Source organism: Suricata suricatta, chromosome 10, assembly GCF_006229205.1.
Source record: "Suricata suricatta isolate VVHF042 chromosome 10, meerkat_22Aug2017_6uvM2_HiC, whole genome shotgun sequence".
Lineage (NCBI taxonomy): Eukaryota > Metazoa > Chordata > Mammalia > Carnivora > Herpestidae > Suricata > Suricata suricatta.
Window position 1 is genome coordinate 59776210 of NC_043709.1, and position 15106 is coordinate 59791315.

Here is a 15106-nt window from a genome sequence, read left to right on the forward strand (position 1 = left end):
CTCCTCCCCCCATCACCCAGCCCCATCAGATCTGGTTCCCAGCACCTCCCAGAGGGAAGGAAAAGAATTCTTTCTCTTTGGGTTTGATCATTAGGGAAGAATGCAAAGAGGGAAGTCCAAGTTGAAGGTGGGGGGAGGTGGTCCAGAAGGCTCACCTGGGCTTCCCTAAATCAGAATAATGAAATGGCTTGAGAGAAAAAGCCACAAAACTAAATCAGAAGAAAGCCAGTTAGGTTTTTGTTTTCATTGCTTATTATATACTGGTAGGCAGAGAGGGTGTTAAATAGTTTGCATAATGTTAGCTCATTTAATTTCTCTGCCAGTAATCCTGTGAAGTAGGTACAATTAACCCCATTTACATGAGGGAAAATTGAGGTCCTGAGAGGTTATATAACTTTCCCAAGGTCACCCAATGAGTGCAAGAGCATAGTAGAATTCAGCCTTGTCTGACTGTGAAAGACCTCATTCTTAACCAACATGCCATAGGGTTTAGGTCTTTAAAGAGAAACCAGAGGAAGGGATCCCCTTGGGGTCCTCTGTCTTTTCAAGGCCTGTCCTAATGTGTCACAAGAGGAAGGAGGGGGTGCAGAAATTCTAATGGATTATTGGAGGCAGATGTCCATGCCCTGCTAGACCAGAATCCAGCCACCAGAGGGCAGCATAGCCACAAATTTGTGGGAATTTGGGGATGGAGGGTGCGTGAAGCCCATCTCATTCCCTTTCCCCATCACCAGGGTTATTCATTGTAACTTAGTCGCCTGCCTAGCAGTGCTCACATCACCTTAAAAATATCTCTCCTGCGAGACCAAGGCTGTTGCACACTCCAATCTGTGACTGCTTGATAATTCTGTACCCTACAACCTCTTCCCAGAACCCATAAATGAAGAGGGACCGATAAGGAAGAAGAGACCTAGTGAGGCCGAGAGCTACCCAGTATTTCCAATGATTGCAGCTGAAGCATAACAAGGCACTGGGAATTCTCAAGGAAGGAAATCTCATACTCCCCTTCTTGGCGGAGGGGTGGCATTGGCATCATTTAAATTCCAGGGGCCAGATCTGAGATTTCTTACGCTATCAGCAGGAGGAAGTGAGGAGGGGAAGTGAACTGTGACTACAAGGCCGGGTCCTGGGTGCATCTGTGTAGTGCCTTTACCTTTTGAGTCTCAGAGAGTGACAAGGTCTCTCCTGAGGGTGCACAACGTAAGGAAGAAATTCCTCAGGCTCAGAAATGCTGCAGTTGTAATCTAGCACCAGGCTTTCTGTGCCTGAACTGTAATCCTAAGACTCTGGTCTTTTTTTCTTCCAAATCTCCCAGCCCTTCCAGAGAATGTCTGCCTCTCATCCTGGGACTTGAGTGATCCAGAGGGACAGGAGGGTAGGGGGCCAGGAGGCCTGCACCCTCTCCTTATCTGTTTGTGTGTAGATGGAAAGGAGGCCCTGGGAAGGGAACAGAGCAGCTGGGGGTGCAGGGAGGGGGAGGGGGCTCAGGAGAGGCAGCTGGCAGGCGGGAAGCTGATCTGGGGGTCTCAAGTTTCTTGACATCAATTAGAGCAACCAGCCTGGGCTCATTAGTAGCCCGGGGTGCAGGGCTCATCAATAATGAATTCACCCCACACACTGCCCCCACCCCCAGCTGCCTGCAAGGTCACCCCGCCCTCCAGCCAGCTGCCTCACCTTGGTAAGCTAAGCAACCCCTCTTCTGAGAGGTCTCTTCTGAGACCTCCCTAACTCAGAGTCCCTGGGAACAGCGTGGGATGGTGGACAAGTCAGAGAGGGCAAAAGGGTCTGTATCACCAATCAACCACCCCAAATGCTGACTTTTTTTTTTTCTCTGAATTCACCAAGGAGGAGAAAGAATGGGAAGAGAGAAAGAAAGGTGGGTGGGGGCTGGGAGGGGGGAAGCCAGATAACAGGGCCTGGGGAGAAGCAGGCTTTGTGATACTATCGATGAACAATATGGTGGCAGGTTGAAGCAGGAGTTACAAGACTTCCTCTGATTGGCTCAGAGACCCTACATTCTCCCCCAAGGCCACAGTTGGGCAGCAAGGCCATAATCCCCTGAGAGCTCTGGACCTTTGGTTCAGAACAAGGCCAAGGCATTGAAACCCCCAGCATTCTCTTGCCCTTGAGCTAGAACATCTTTTTGTCAAACCAGATCAGTAGGGTAAAGGCAAGAGACTGCTGAAGCTCAGAAGCAGGAATCTGAAGTTCTTGTACCTTGATTAGTTATCTAGTCCCAAATTCCCTGCTGAATCCAGGAATACCAGTCCCCAGTCCCCTTCCCTGACTGTTCCAAGACTACAGTCTCAACAGCCTTCTACCAACCTCTTCCTCCACCCTCCTTAAATCCCAAGCGTTCTAGTTCCCAGTCACACCTCCTTTCCCTCTGGCTGGGGGCTGGCCTGGAGCTGGCTGTGTGGCATTCTGGGAAGTCCTCCTGCCGCCCTCCCTCTTGGGGCAGGTATAGACAGGTCCGGGCTGTAGCAGCTGCGTCTTCCCCAGACACTTCACAGACTCCCAGACTCCAGCCTCCTGCTGGGGTCCCAGTTGCCCACCTCTAATCAAGTCCCCCTGCGGGTCCTTAAAATACATCCAGTGTCTTGTACTGCCCCCTGACACTCCCCAGCCCATGCATTCTTCCCTGTTCTCCAACCTCCCCTCCACCTCACCACACACACTAGTCCTCTTGAATCCACACTCACCTTAGTGAACCACTGGGTTCAGGCCCTAATAACTGATGGATGCTCCGATCCCCACCCCAATTCAGGTCATCTCTATAGGGCTGAGCCTCAATTCTGGATCCTCTATTATCTTCTGATTGCCCTGATAATCTCGGTAGCAAGCTTCTTTTTCCACCTCTTTGAGTCCATTGATTGCACTCTCATCAGTCAGACCTTCCCTGAGGACCTAGGCATTTGAACCCCAGCCAGAGATCAACCTGGGACCCATCTTCAGCCCCACATTTCACCTCTGAAACCCACGCCCCAGGCATCCTGCTCCAAAATCAAGGAAACAAAGGACCTTAACATTCCCTGCACTCCCCCGCCAACCCTGCCCATCCTGTCACTCTGGAGAGGATCCAGGTGTCCCACCCACCCCAGGCCCCATCCCTCCCCGGAGTACTGAGGCACCCCCCACCCTATATCAGCCCGTGACCAGACTTTCTGCCCTCAGACGCAGCCCTTCCCGGGAACCCAGGCGTCTTAGTCCCCAGTTTCCTCCATCACCTCACACTGTCTTGTAGATGGCTTGTTCCCCCAGCCCTGGCTGCTGTGACACCATAAATCCGGGAGACCCAGGGACAGCCAGTAGGAGACGAAGGGGCGAGGAGCCGCCAAGACGCCCCCTCACGGAGCCCAGGGTGCCCGGGTTCCCCCTCCTCCCGTCTTCACCTGCTGCGGGCTCCGCCCCCGCTCCGCCTGGGCCGGCCTCTGCTCCTCCCCCGACTCCTCCCCCTGTACCCCCAGCCCGGCCAGAACGGCCCCCGGGACAGAGCGACGCGGAACCCCGGGCGCCTGGGTCCCCAGCATGATCCTCGGTGAGTGGGCTCTGCGGCTTTGGGCTCCGGGCTCCTGGGTCCCTCTCAGTAGGTCACCCCCCCCAACCTCCCGGCACCGCGGTGACTGCGGCCGCCCGTCAGCGACAGGTTCCCCCTCCCCCTTCATCTGGCTCCACATCTGGGGGGGTCCTCCCTCTTCCCTTCTTCCCCAAGCTGCCGTTTCTCCGGGTAATTTAGGGAGTGGTGAAGGAGAGAGCAGAGCCGAGGGAGACCCCCGCCCCATAATGAGGATATTGCGTATTCATGAGGCTCATGAATATTATATGACGGTCTACGAGAGGCTGGGGGAGAGGGCTGGTGCTGGCCTAGTGGAGTTGAGGGAAAGGTTCTGACCCGTACCCCCGACACACAGACGTCCTCCCCCACCCGAAGCTCAGACATTCCGACATCCTTCTGGGCCCAGGATAAGAGGGAAAGGAGGAAGTGGGGGGCGGGCGGGGAGAAAATGGTGGGTGTAGCTTCGAGGTGTGTGTGGTGGGAGGTGGGAACCTGAGGGCTGGTGATAAGGGGGCTGGGTACAAGCAGGGGTGGGGAACTGTCCTTCCCGGGGCCCCTGCAGCTCGGATCCTGTCTCCGCAGCCATCCTGCCCCAACACGCCGGGACCTGCCCCGCTCTCTCCTAGCTCTGGCTGCCTGGGCCCTTCCTTCCCAGCTTCCTTCTTCTTCCTTCTTCCCCCACCCCTACCCCTGCCTTGGGCCAGGGGCACCAGGAGACAAGGGGCAATGGAGAGAGTAAGGATGGGGGAGGGTATCTCCCGCGGGACTCTGACAACCCTTCAGCCACAGCCACCCCATCCTCATGACCTACATCGGAAGGGAGCCCCGGGGTGGGGGAGGAGAGGGACTAGCTGTGCGTCTGGACTCCTCAGCTCCAGGGGCTCCAGGCCCCTGCCTCCACAATAGTAGGCCAGCCTGCTATGTCCTCTGACCTCTGACCTCTGCCCTGGTTAGGCCGGTTCCTGGGCCCTCTTTATGGTGGGAGATGACCCCCCCCCACCAACAACCAGACCCAGACACCTGTGGTCTCCCTGCTTCCCAATGGGGACACCTGGCCCCATGCCGGTGCCCCAGGGCTTGCCTGGCTCCTGCCTCAGCCCTCTTCTAGGTCTCTCTGCAGTTGACTCTTTTGCTTCCTTTCTTTTGTTTGACCCCTGTTGACTTCCCACTAGTGGTCTTTCTCCCCTTCTGCCCTCCTTCCTCCATCCCTTTCTCTCCCCCTCTTGTGTCTCCTCACCCCTCATTGGGCTGCTTCACCCAGCACTCCATCATCCCTATTCAATGAATGAGGGAACAGAGGTGTGAATGACTGGTGCCTGCCTCCTTCCCATGAGTCTCTCCAGCAAAGAAGAGACTCCCCGCCCAATGAGGAAGACTATCCCCACTCTAAAGTGACCCTCGCCGTCACATCTTCGACTCAGGTCCCCAGAGCACAGGCTCCACATTCTTCCAATGTGTGCAATCCCTGCATGTTGGCCTCACCCTGGACGCAGGGTGCCAAAGGGAGCATCGTGCATATCCAGAACAGGCCAGTGTGAGCCACACTTCCCCTGATCAATGGGCTCTGAAAACAACCTCAGAGACCTGCTCAAGCTTGACCAAGACCCCACCACAGGAAAAATGCCTGGATCCGCCAATCGGACCCCACAACACACACACTCCCTGATGTGGGACAGGACACTATAGTTAACTCCCTCCTTGTGTCCACCTACAAAGGGCCAGGAAGCCTGCTGCACATTAGCCCTCTGTGAGGAAGGAGAGAGGGAGAAAGCTGTCAGCCAGGGCAGCTCAGCCCCCCACCTGCACCCCCACCCCCACCTTCCAAGCCATGCCATTGTAAGGTTTTCAGGTTCCAAATACTGAGGGCTACTGAGTCCACATACATGGTGGCCCTGGCCAGCAGATGGGGCCTAGCCTACCCTCTTAAGATCTAGACTGTGGGCCTAGGTTTCAGCAAATGATGGTTCTGGGCTCAGTTCCTTGTTCTGGGCCTTTCTTACTGTCCTCTCCAACTGGGTCCCAGAAGAGAAGGGGCACTGAAGGAGGCCCTTTCCCGTCAGGTTGGGAAGATTTACCAGGGATCTTCCCTCTCTCCCTTCCTGGGCACCTCCTCCCTTTAGGCCCTGCCCCCGCCTACATCCACCTTGGGGTTATTAAGGAGGATGTTTTAAGTAGTTGTTCATAACCGTCCCCTTGTTCCTTTCATCTTTGACTTCAAAGGCTTTCCAGCTCTCAACCTGCCTCCTGTCCAGATGAGGGAAACCGAGGCAGAAAGGACCAGAAACATGGGATTTGGTCAAGAAGGCAAGACTCAGGAGTTCAAGGCTCTCCCTTCGATCCCCAATTTTAGGCACTGCTGGGGAGGGAGAAGAGAAAAAGAGATGGATTAGAGATGAGATCCCAGTCCAGACTCCAATCCAGTTCCTCCCTTGGCCCCAGAGTCTATTTCCCATCTTAACCCAGTGCTGATCCGGGCTTCTCACCACCTTAGGTGAGGGCCCTAATACAACTTGCAACCCTAACCCCAATCATCTATCTCATCTCACTCTCCCCCTGGCCCAACCTCCAAGACCAGCACTAACCCGTAGCCTTACCCTAACTAACACCCTTCCTGGCTCCAGTTCCTACCAGACACGACCGCTTCCCTGAGCCAGCTCACAGGCAGACACTCCCATTCTTTACCAAGAGGGCTTGAGGCCCCAGGCCTGACCTAAGACAGCCAAGGGGCTGGGACTCTGACTTGGCCAATTTTTCTGGGAAAGGGAGGAAGAAAAAGACCAGACCTGGGTGGGAAGAAAAGAGTTGGATGTGGCTTGGTTGTGGCTCGGGGCTTGAGGGGAAATCTGAGCAGGATCAAAGTGCCTGGGGCTAGGTAGGACCTCGAAAGGGACAGACAGACATCCATCCAAGGGTCTGAGAATTCACCCCCTGCCTCCCTCTAAGGTGCATTGGGAACTGTCTTGAATAAAGCATTTGGCAGTTCCCCCACAGAGCTGGGTGGGGCTCTGTCTGCTGGAGGTAATTACTCTAATGAGCTTCCCTCTGGAGGGGCCTGTCCCAGCCAGGCCCCAGCTCCTCCCTGCCCTGCCTGACTTGTGTGCTATGCAAGGACACGCGCATGCCTGTGTACACACACACACACACCAGTTCACTCTCCTGCCCCCTCCAAACCTGCCCAGAGACCTCACCTAGCCAGATGTCAGGAGCCCTGGGTTTCCTGCCTCATTTCCTGCTTGCCCAGGGCTTACCGTGCACCTGCCTTTCCCCCCAGTACCCCATCCCTAGTCTACCTCCAAAAGCGTAGGGCTTGAAAGCCCTATCTCTGGAGCCAGACAGGTTCACATCCCTCACTAGCTGTGTGACCTTGGTCAAGTAATTCCCCCTCTCAAAGCTGATTGTCCTCATTGATAAGAGGAGGACTCATTCATTTAGCAACCATTCATTGAGCTCCCTTTGTGGCAAGCCAGCAATTTACATAGATTCTTTCAATCCTCTCCAGGGCTCCTTGAGGTGGTACTGTTGTTCTCATTGGCCAAATGAGCTAGTTAACCAGCTCTTGAGCAGTGGAGACAACCTCAAGGAGATTGTGTATGTCTAGTGCCTGGCACATAAAGAGCCCTCAAAAAGTAGCAACTATTATGAGGATCCTGGTCAGCTCAGTCGGTTAAGCGTCCAACTTTGGCTCAGGTCATGATCTCGAGGTGGTTTTGGGGGGCTCTGTGCTGACAACTCAGAGCCCGGAGCCTGCTTCGGATTCTGTCTCCCTCTCTCTCTGCCCCTCCCCCACTCATCCTTTGTGTGTGTGTGTGTGTGTGTGTGTGTGTGTGTGTGTCTGTCTGTCTCTCAAAAATAAACGCTAAAAAAAAAGTGGCAACTATTAGTATTCTCAGAAAAGGGGAGAGGGGACTGAGGCTTGGGCCACGTGAAACAAGACCTCTGCTTCTGCCCACTCTGCCCATGAACTGCCAGCTGCCACTCGCCCCGTCCCATAGCTCAGTAGACCCAAAAATGGGGAGGCAAACGAATCTCCAGTTACTCACCTTGCTTCCTTGCCTCACTCCACCTTCATTTCAGCCCTTCCTCTCTGCTTCTCTCCCCTCTCTCTTTCCCTCCAGCGTTCTTGTCCTGGAGAAGATGAGTAGCTGGCCATAGGGAACTAATTTCGCTGTTTTCCTCCAACCCCAGAAAGTGCAAGGACCTTACTTTCCCCTTCCTCTCCTAGAACAAGATGGAAGCATGTGTTTGGATCTCCATCCCTTCTGAGTGAGACGGGAGTCCTTTGGGGTCATGGAGCAGTGAAAGAATTTGCGACAGATCTTGATTTAAATCCCAGCTCTGATACTTCCAGGCTAGGTGATGCGAGCCAAAGTTTTTAACTTCTCTGAGCCTCAGTTTCCTCATAAGCCACATGGAAGAAATAGAATCAGCTACCCCTCTAGAAGCATAGCTGCCCTCAGAGATTAAATGTGATAATACTCAGAACTCAGAACCCGACACCTAGCGGCTCCACAATACATGTGTTTTCTATTGCCTTTTCCAGAACTCATCTCTCTCTTCTGAGATGGGTGCTTGAGGGGCTTCAGAGAGTCTAGAAGTGGGGAAAGGGACACGGAGCTGAGCTGCTCTGGGGCGGGGCAAGTGCCAGCCCCAAACCAGCTGCTAGGGGTGGGTGCTGGGTGACGGGGACTCTGGGAGCGGTCAGGTTTCTCTCACCATTCCTGATGCTGCCCAGGTCTCGTTAAGGCTGCCCTGGTCTGGTGTGCCAGGCTTGGGCGGCGGGGGGGGGGGGGGGGGGGGGGGGGGGGGGGGGGGGGGGGGGGGGGGGGGGGGGGGGGGGGGGGGGGGGGGGGGTGTTGTGCAGCAGGGAGGAGCCCTGAGGGGCCAGACCAGGAAGGGGAGATGGTCAGACTGCCCCTCAGACTATCTGTCCCTCCCTTCTCTTTCCCTTTCTTGCTCTCTGCTCTCTTTGAGTCTTTCTACCTTGGTGTCTAGTTCTGTGTCCGGCTATTCCATAGGGTCTCTTTCTCTGTCTCATTTCACTCTCTTCCATCTCTCCATTGTTCACTATCCTTTTCTCTCTCAGTATCTCTGTCCCTTTTCTCAATCACTCACTCCGGCTTCTGTCATTTTTTCCCATTCTCTCTCACTCACTTTTGTCTGTCAGTCTACCTGTCTCTGTCTCTCTCTCTCTCTGCTCTCCACCTACCCCATCCCGACTCTGAGATGGCAGAGGAGGGAATGGACACTGGGTGTGTAGACCCCCAGCCGCTCAAGGGCCAAAGCCAAGCATCCTGCCCTTTCCTTCAACCCTTAGCCCTCTAGAGCCTAAGCTCCCAGCAGTCTTGACCTCAGGTACCCTGGCCACCCACCCTGGCAGAAGAGCCAGACCCCTCCAGACCTTTCTGGACCAGCTCCCTGCCCCCAGCTGTGCCTGAGCCCTCCCCACCCCCTCCCTCTCGCCTCCGATTCCCTAATCCCTGCTCCCCCGCCCTCCCCTCTGCCCCACTTTTCCAGGACTCTGATTGGCTGATTCTACTGACTGGACTTGGGGGGGAGGGGGCTGGCAAGGGAGGGGGCAGGGGGCAGAACCAAGGGAAGGGGACGCTGTCAGGCCCAGGCCCCTGGGGGGCCAGGGCCAGGCCACTGCCTGGGGGCAGCAGGCACCAGAAACTGAAGGTATGCAAAGGGGCAGTCTCTGTGGAGGGAGCAGGAAAGGATCCTGGGGTACCCTCTGCCCCAGTAAGGTCAAGGGAGGACGGGGCCAAACTCACAGCCTCCTGGCTTTGCCTTTGTTCCTGGGAACCCCTGGTGCTGGCAGGGGGTTGTCAGAGCTGGAAAGGGCAGCCAGAATTCCCTGACTGGTAGACAGCGAGGTCGCAGAAGAGAGCTGGGTTAGCAGAAACCCAGAGGGGTCCTGAGGGCCTTCGATCCACCCCCACTGGAGCCTGGCAAGGTTCCTCCCATGGCTCTGAGGGGAGGAGAAAAGATTTCAGGGGAGGGTGGGTAGTGGAGTGGTTGGCCTGGACTTTCATTTCCCCTTGGGGTCAGACCCAGGCATTCCCCTCCCAAAGACCGGGGTGGTGGTTCCTCCTGCAGCACTGGAACTGAACACTCCCAGGGAGCCCAAGAGGTTTGGGGGAAGACAGGATGGTTGGGAGAAGGGGCTCTGAGAATGGGCCCAGGCAGTCCACCTCCTCGGCAAAGGCCGCTCACCTGTCACCTACCCCCGGCGATGTCAACAATTAACTTAAGAACAACTAGGACAAATTACAGCCTGAGAGACTCAACAGCCTTGAGCCAAATCTAGACCTCAATATTCCCCTCTGGGCAGTGGGATGAATCACCCACCTGACCCTGTTCTCTCTGGGGTGAGACCTAGCCTTTGGGATTCCTTGGGGGAAAACAGAACAGAAGAAGGGAGCAGCCAGAGCCGTGGGGCCCCCTGAGTCCTTCCTGCTGATCCGGCAGAGAACGTCTGTGCTTTTCCTGGGTTTGTAAAATGCCTAAAGGTCTTGGGGGAGGGAAGCTGGAGAAGGGAGAAGTGAAAACCACCCAGAAGGGAAGGACTGGTCTGCACCCTCCCCTGGGCCCACAGGGCACTGTGCTCCATTGCTCCGGAGCCAGCCAGCAGGGGAAGTGTGTGCTCAGGGGTCACACTTCTAAGTGTGGGGGCCCCAGCTGAGGAGTGGGACAGACAGGTTTGGGTGGGGCTCCCAAGCTTCGACCTTCCTGCCCCACGTAATGTTTTCTCTGCCCTTCAGGCAGCCTGAGCCGGGCAGGGCCCCTCCCTCTGCTTCGGCAGCCCCCCATCATGCAGCCCCCACTGGACCTCAAGCAGATCCTGCCCTTCCCACTGGAGCCAGCCCCCACCCTGGGCCTCTTCAGCAACTACAGCACTGTGAGTAGCAGCCTGCCTGGCTACCCTACCCTCCTGAGACCCTGGCTCCTTCCTTCACTCTCACTCACCCCTGCCCTCTTCTCCTACCCAATTCCTTATCTCTTCTTAAAGCCCTGTCTCCCCAACTTCTAGTCTCTAGTCAGTTACAAGCATTGTTGGCTCTCTGGTATACTATTAACAGCAATAACAATAATAGTTCCTATTTGCTGAGCCAGCCCCTGTGCTATGTGTTTTATATGAATCTCACTAAATCCACCATCTCGAGAAGGAATGAGACCCAGACTGAGGATTGTGACTACAGGGAGGTGGGAGGGTGACAGGTGCTGAATCCAGAGGGAAGAGATAAGCAGGGTCACAAGCCTGCCTGTTTGTGAATTCTAGCTCTCCAGAACCCACAGCTGGGTGGGGAGGAGCAGTGGGGTAGGGCTTAGAGGGCCAGCAGAGTTGTCTAGATTTAATACAGTACGAAATAGGGAGCCGTTATCCATTGCTAAGCAGCAAAAGGACTGTCAGAGCCGTGTTTGAGGAAGATGAGTGGGCCAGCGGATGAGAGGAAGCAGAGGCTCAAGGAGGCTGTCCCACCAATGCGGGCCTAAAGGGAGGCCTAGGAGGCCAGGCTGGGCCAGTGGTCGTGGCCGTGAGTGTGTAGAAAGGGGGAGGGGCAAGGTGTTTCCAGGGAAATATTCAAAGGCCACGATCACCAACTGGTATTTGAGGGTAGGGGAGAAGAGAGAGGAGGAGTCAAGGCTGAGTCCAAGAATCAAACCTCTATGGCTAGGAGGAAGAAATCACTTTGACAGAGGCAGGGGCTTGGAAGAGGAAGCTGGTCTGGGGTGGAGCTGTGGAGCTCACTTTAGGACATGGTGCGTTGGTGAACCAGTGGGACATTGAGCCAAAAATGTCCAGCGGACAGTTGGAATTTGGGTCCTGGAAAGTGGGCTAGAGCTAAAGGTTTGGGGGAAGTCAGCTTTATTCAACTCAAATAACCCACAATCAAACCATATTGAGCTACAAACGTGTACTGAGTTTCAGCTATGCGGCAAGCACTGCGGTAGATGTTTCTCTCTCTGATCTCATTTCATCTTCGCCACAACCCAACAAAGCAGGCATTGCTATTCCTGTTTCACATATGGAAAGACAGAGCTAAAGCTTGGAAGGGTTTAGTAATTTATGTAGGTTGACATAGTATGTGCCTAAGTTATGATTTGAACCCACAGCGTTTGACTCCAAATGGAGTTCTCTTTATACCACAGAGGCTTCCTCCAAAGTCCTCCCAAAGAATCCAAACCAACACCTGCCCTGTACTCTGGGGTTTACAAAGTATCTTTCATATCTCAGTCTTTATAGCAACCCTCTAGAGTAGCTATTGTTTAATCTGTTTTACAGATGAGAAAATTGAGTACTAACTATAAGCAAGGCACTATTCTGGATAGAATAGAGATATGAGGGTAAATATGATATGGGTCCAATTTTAAGGGTCTGTGGGCTTTTTTTAATGTTTATTTTTGAGTGAAAGAAACAGAGAAAGCACAAGGAGAGAGACGGAGGAGAATAGAGGATCCCAAGTGGGCTGCTTGCTGACAGCAGGAGAGCCCGATGCGGGGCTCAAACTCATGAACCCATGAGATCATGACCTGAGCTGAAGTCAGATGCTTAACCGACTGAGCCTCTCAGGCCCCCTTGTGGCTTTTTTTTTAAATGTGTGTTTACTTATTTATTTTTGAGAGAGAGTACAGGGAACATAGAGAGGGGGGGAGTGAGGGAGAAAGAATCCCAAGCAGTCTCCACTCAGCAGTCTCCGCTCAGTCAGTGCAGAGCCTGATGTGGGGCTCGAACTCAGGAACGGTGAGATCATGTCCTGAGCTGAAATCAAGAATACAATGCTTAACCGACTGAGCCACCCAGGCACCACTGAGATGGTCCAGTCTGGAAGGAGCTTCTATTCATGGGAGAAATACAGACAGGTATGCAGCAATCCAGAATGCAAAACAGAGGCAGAGTTATAAATATTGTGACAGAGAAACCAATGATGGTTCAAATGAACAAAAAAAAATTTCTTGAGCACCTACTATGTACTATGTGCTGGGCACTGTACCAGGTGTCAGGGACACAGGACTCCGCCTGTGCCTTTGGGGAACTCATGTTTAGTAGGAAAGATAACAAGTTCACAGTTACCCTATAGTGTGAAAAGAGCTGAGTCAGAGGCAATAGCTTGTATGGGAGCTCAAAGGGGTGTCAGAAAAGACTTGCTGAGTGAGATGGTGCCTAAGGGACCCACTGGAACTGAGCAGGAGAAGGAGAACACAGGAAAAAAGACTTCAGCCTGGAGCAGGTGACATATGATTTGGGCTTTGAAGAAATATTAGTAGGATTTTAAAAGGGGCCTTAGAGAACTTTCCAGACTGAAGCAAATATCACGGAAAAGAGCTAGAAAAGAGCACTTGAGGAAGGACAATTGATTCCATTTGACTAGAGCAGAAGGTGCTGGGAATAGGTTCCCCCATCTACACACCTCATTTACACTTTCCCCCATTTTTTTAAATGTTTATTTTTGTGTGTGAGAGAGAGAGAGGGAGAGAGACAGAGTGTGAGCAGAAGAGGGGCAGAGAGAGAGGGAGACACAGAATCTCAAGCAGGCTCCAGGCTCTGAGCTGTCAGCACAGAGCCCGACGCGGCGCTCCAACTCATCAACCACGAGATCATGCTCTGAGCTGAATTCCAAAGCTTAACCCACTGAGCTGCCCAGCCACCCGTCATTTCCCCCATTTTACAGATGAGGAAACACAGACCTGGAGAGGTTAAGTGACTTGCCCAAGGTCACGAAGCTAGTCAATTCACATGGAGAGTTAAGGGTTTCTCACTCCCCCAGGGCTCATGGCTCCACTGCCTCCAGTAAGGACTAGCTATTTAAAGCCATGCGCGCTGATGAGCTTGGAGAGTGTGGCAGGGTGTTGGGCAGCCCCAGCGCTGGCATCTGACTGGCAGGATTTTAATTGACATTCCAAAAGCACTGGCTGTGTGACCTTCGGCAAATGGCTTCACTACTCTAAACCTGAATTTGACCAGAGAGTAATAGTACCAACTCACAAGGCTGTTGTGAGAGTCGTATTACATAATCAAAATATCTAGCACAAAGTGTTTGCTGTTAGCTGCTATGGTTATTATGTTATTGCTATTATTTTTATTTCAGAGAGGACCAGAGAGTGGAAGGTAGCATAGCCAAGGCCCCCGCATTTTGGAATAAGCAGAATTAGGCAGTGGGTATAGGAAGAGGCTCCAGCAAAGGAAATGGAGGAGCTACTGGAGGGGGTGGGGACGCACCCTGGTTCCTGTAGAGTTGGAGAAGCCAAGGGAGAGAGTGTGGCGGGCTGCATCCATAGTGTCAAATTCTGCAGGGGAATGAGGACTGCAGAAAAGCGGCAGACAGACCGTTGGCAGTACTGTGCAGCAGTTAAGTACATGGCTTTGGAGTCAGGCTGCCCAGGTTTAAATTCAAATCCCAGTTCAGCCACTTACTAGCTTATGACCTTGGGCAAATTATTTAACCTCCCTAAACCTCAGTTCCTTCATCTATAAAATGTAGATAATAATGGTACTTATTCTGAATAGTGATTGTGAAGATTAAAGTAAATAATCCATGTGAAGAGCTCAGTACAGGGGCTGGCACATTCCAAGGGCTCCACCAACATTAGGTGGTGGTCTTACTATTCATGGCTAATAGATTCTGGACTAATACAATACCTCCAGATCCCTCTCCTACTGGGGCAGTTCCTACCCTCTAGACCATTCGCTGTATTATGCTTTCCTCTGCCCTTGGATGTCCCTCATTGTCTCCCAAAGACAGCCTCTCTCTATACTCAGTTCCCCGCTTCACTCATCTCTCTGTCCTAGATGGAATGGGAGAGGGTGAGAACCAGAGATGAGAGAGCGGGAAACCAGAGAGGATGAGGAGGTGTCTGGGGGAGTGGGCTGTTCTGCCCTCCAGCCCCTGAACCCCCAGTGCTGCTCCTACTTGGCCGCCAGAGGGCAGCAAGTGCACGAAACATAAGCTCTTTGCGAACCTAGCTGTCCAGCAGGTGGCGGGCGAGGGGAGGAGATAAGAAGAGGTTAGGGACGATGTCCCCAGGCTGAGGTCGCTTCTGCTCTAGGCGCCTCCCAGCTCCACTGTTCAGAGGAATCACTGAGAGCAGGGCCTGATACCTAGGTACCTGGGCTCGATTTCGCATCCCTAGTAAGGGAAGTGACATGTAAAAAGGGTACAGGGGTCGTGTGCAGAGGGAACACGAATCTGGGGGCTCGGAAGAGAGGCTGTCGACAAGGGAGGGAGGGACAGGGAGGAAGGGATGGAAGGAAGAAGTGTCCGAGCTAGACAAATGGAGTCGTCCATAGGACTGGTGGGGACACTGGATCCAGCAAGGATCCTCAGTGGAGGAAGCCAAGGTCACCTGGTCAATGCTTGGCCGCCGGACCGAGCGGCCCCTCACCAGGACAAGGTCTACCACCCTGGAACGAGTTATCGGGATACAGACACCCTCTCCTCTCCTTTTTTCACTCTAGCCCCCCTTCCTCCTTCTCAAGCTCCCTAGCCCCGCCCCCGTTTGCGGCCCGCCCTCGGCCCCGCCTCCGGGGCGGGCCCCGGTCCCGGCCGGCAC

General features: G+C 53.9%; 1 protein-coding gene across 1 annotated transcript in view; it reads left to right on the forward strand.

The window, feature by feature from the left end:
* The first annotated feature begins 3451 nt into the window (after nt 1-3451).
* ZNF385A (zinc finger protein 385A) overlaps nt 3452-15106 on the forward strand; it is a 21081-nt gene continuing 9426 nt past the window's right edge. The window contains 2 exon segments of the mRNA XM_029953557.1: nt 3452-3538; nt 10318-10454. Of these exon segments, the coding sequence (XP_029809417.1) occupies nt 3529-3538; nt 10318-10454 (147 nt within the window). The 5' untranslated portion in view covers nt 3452-3528.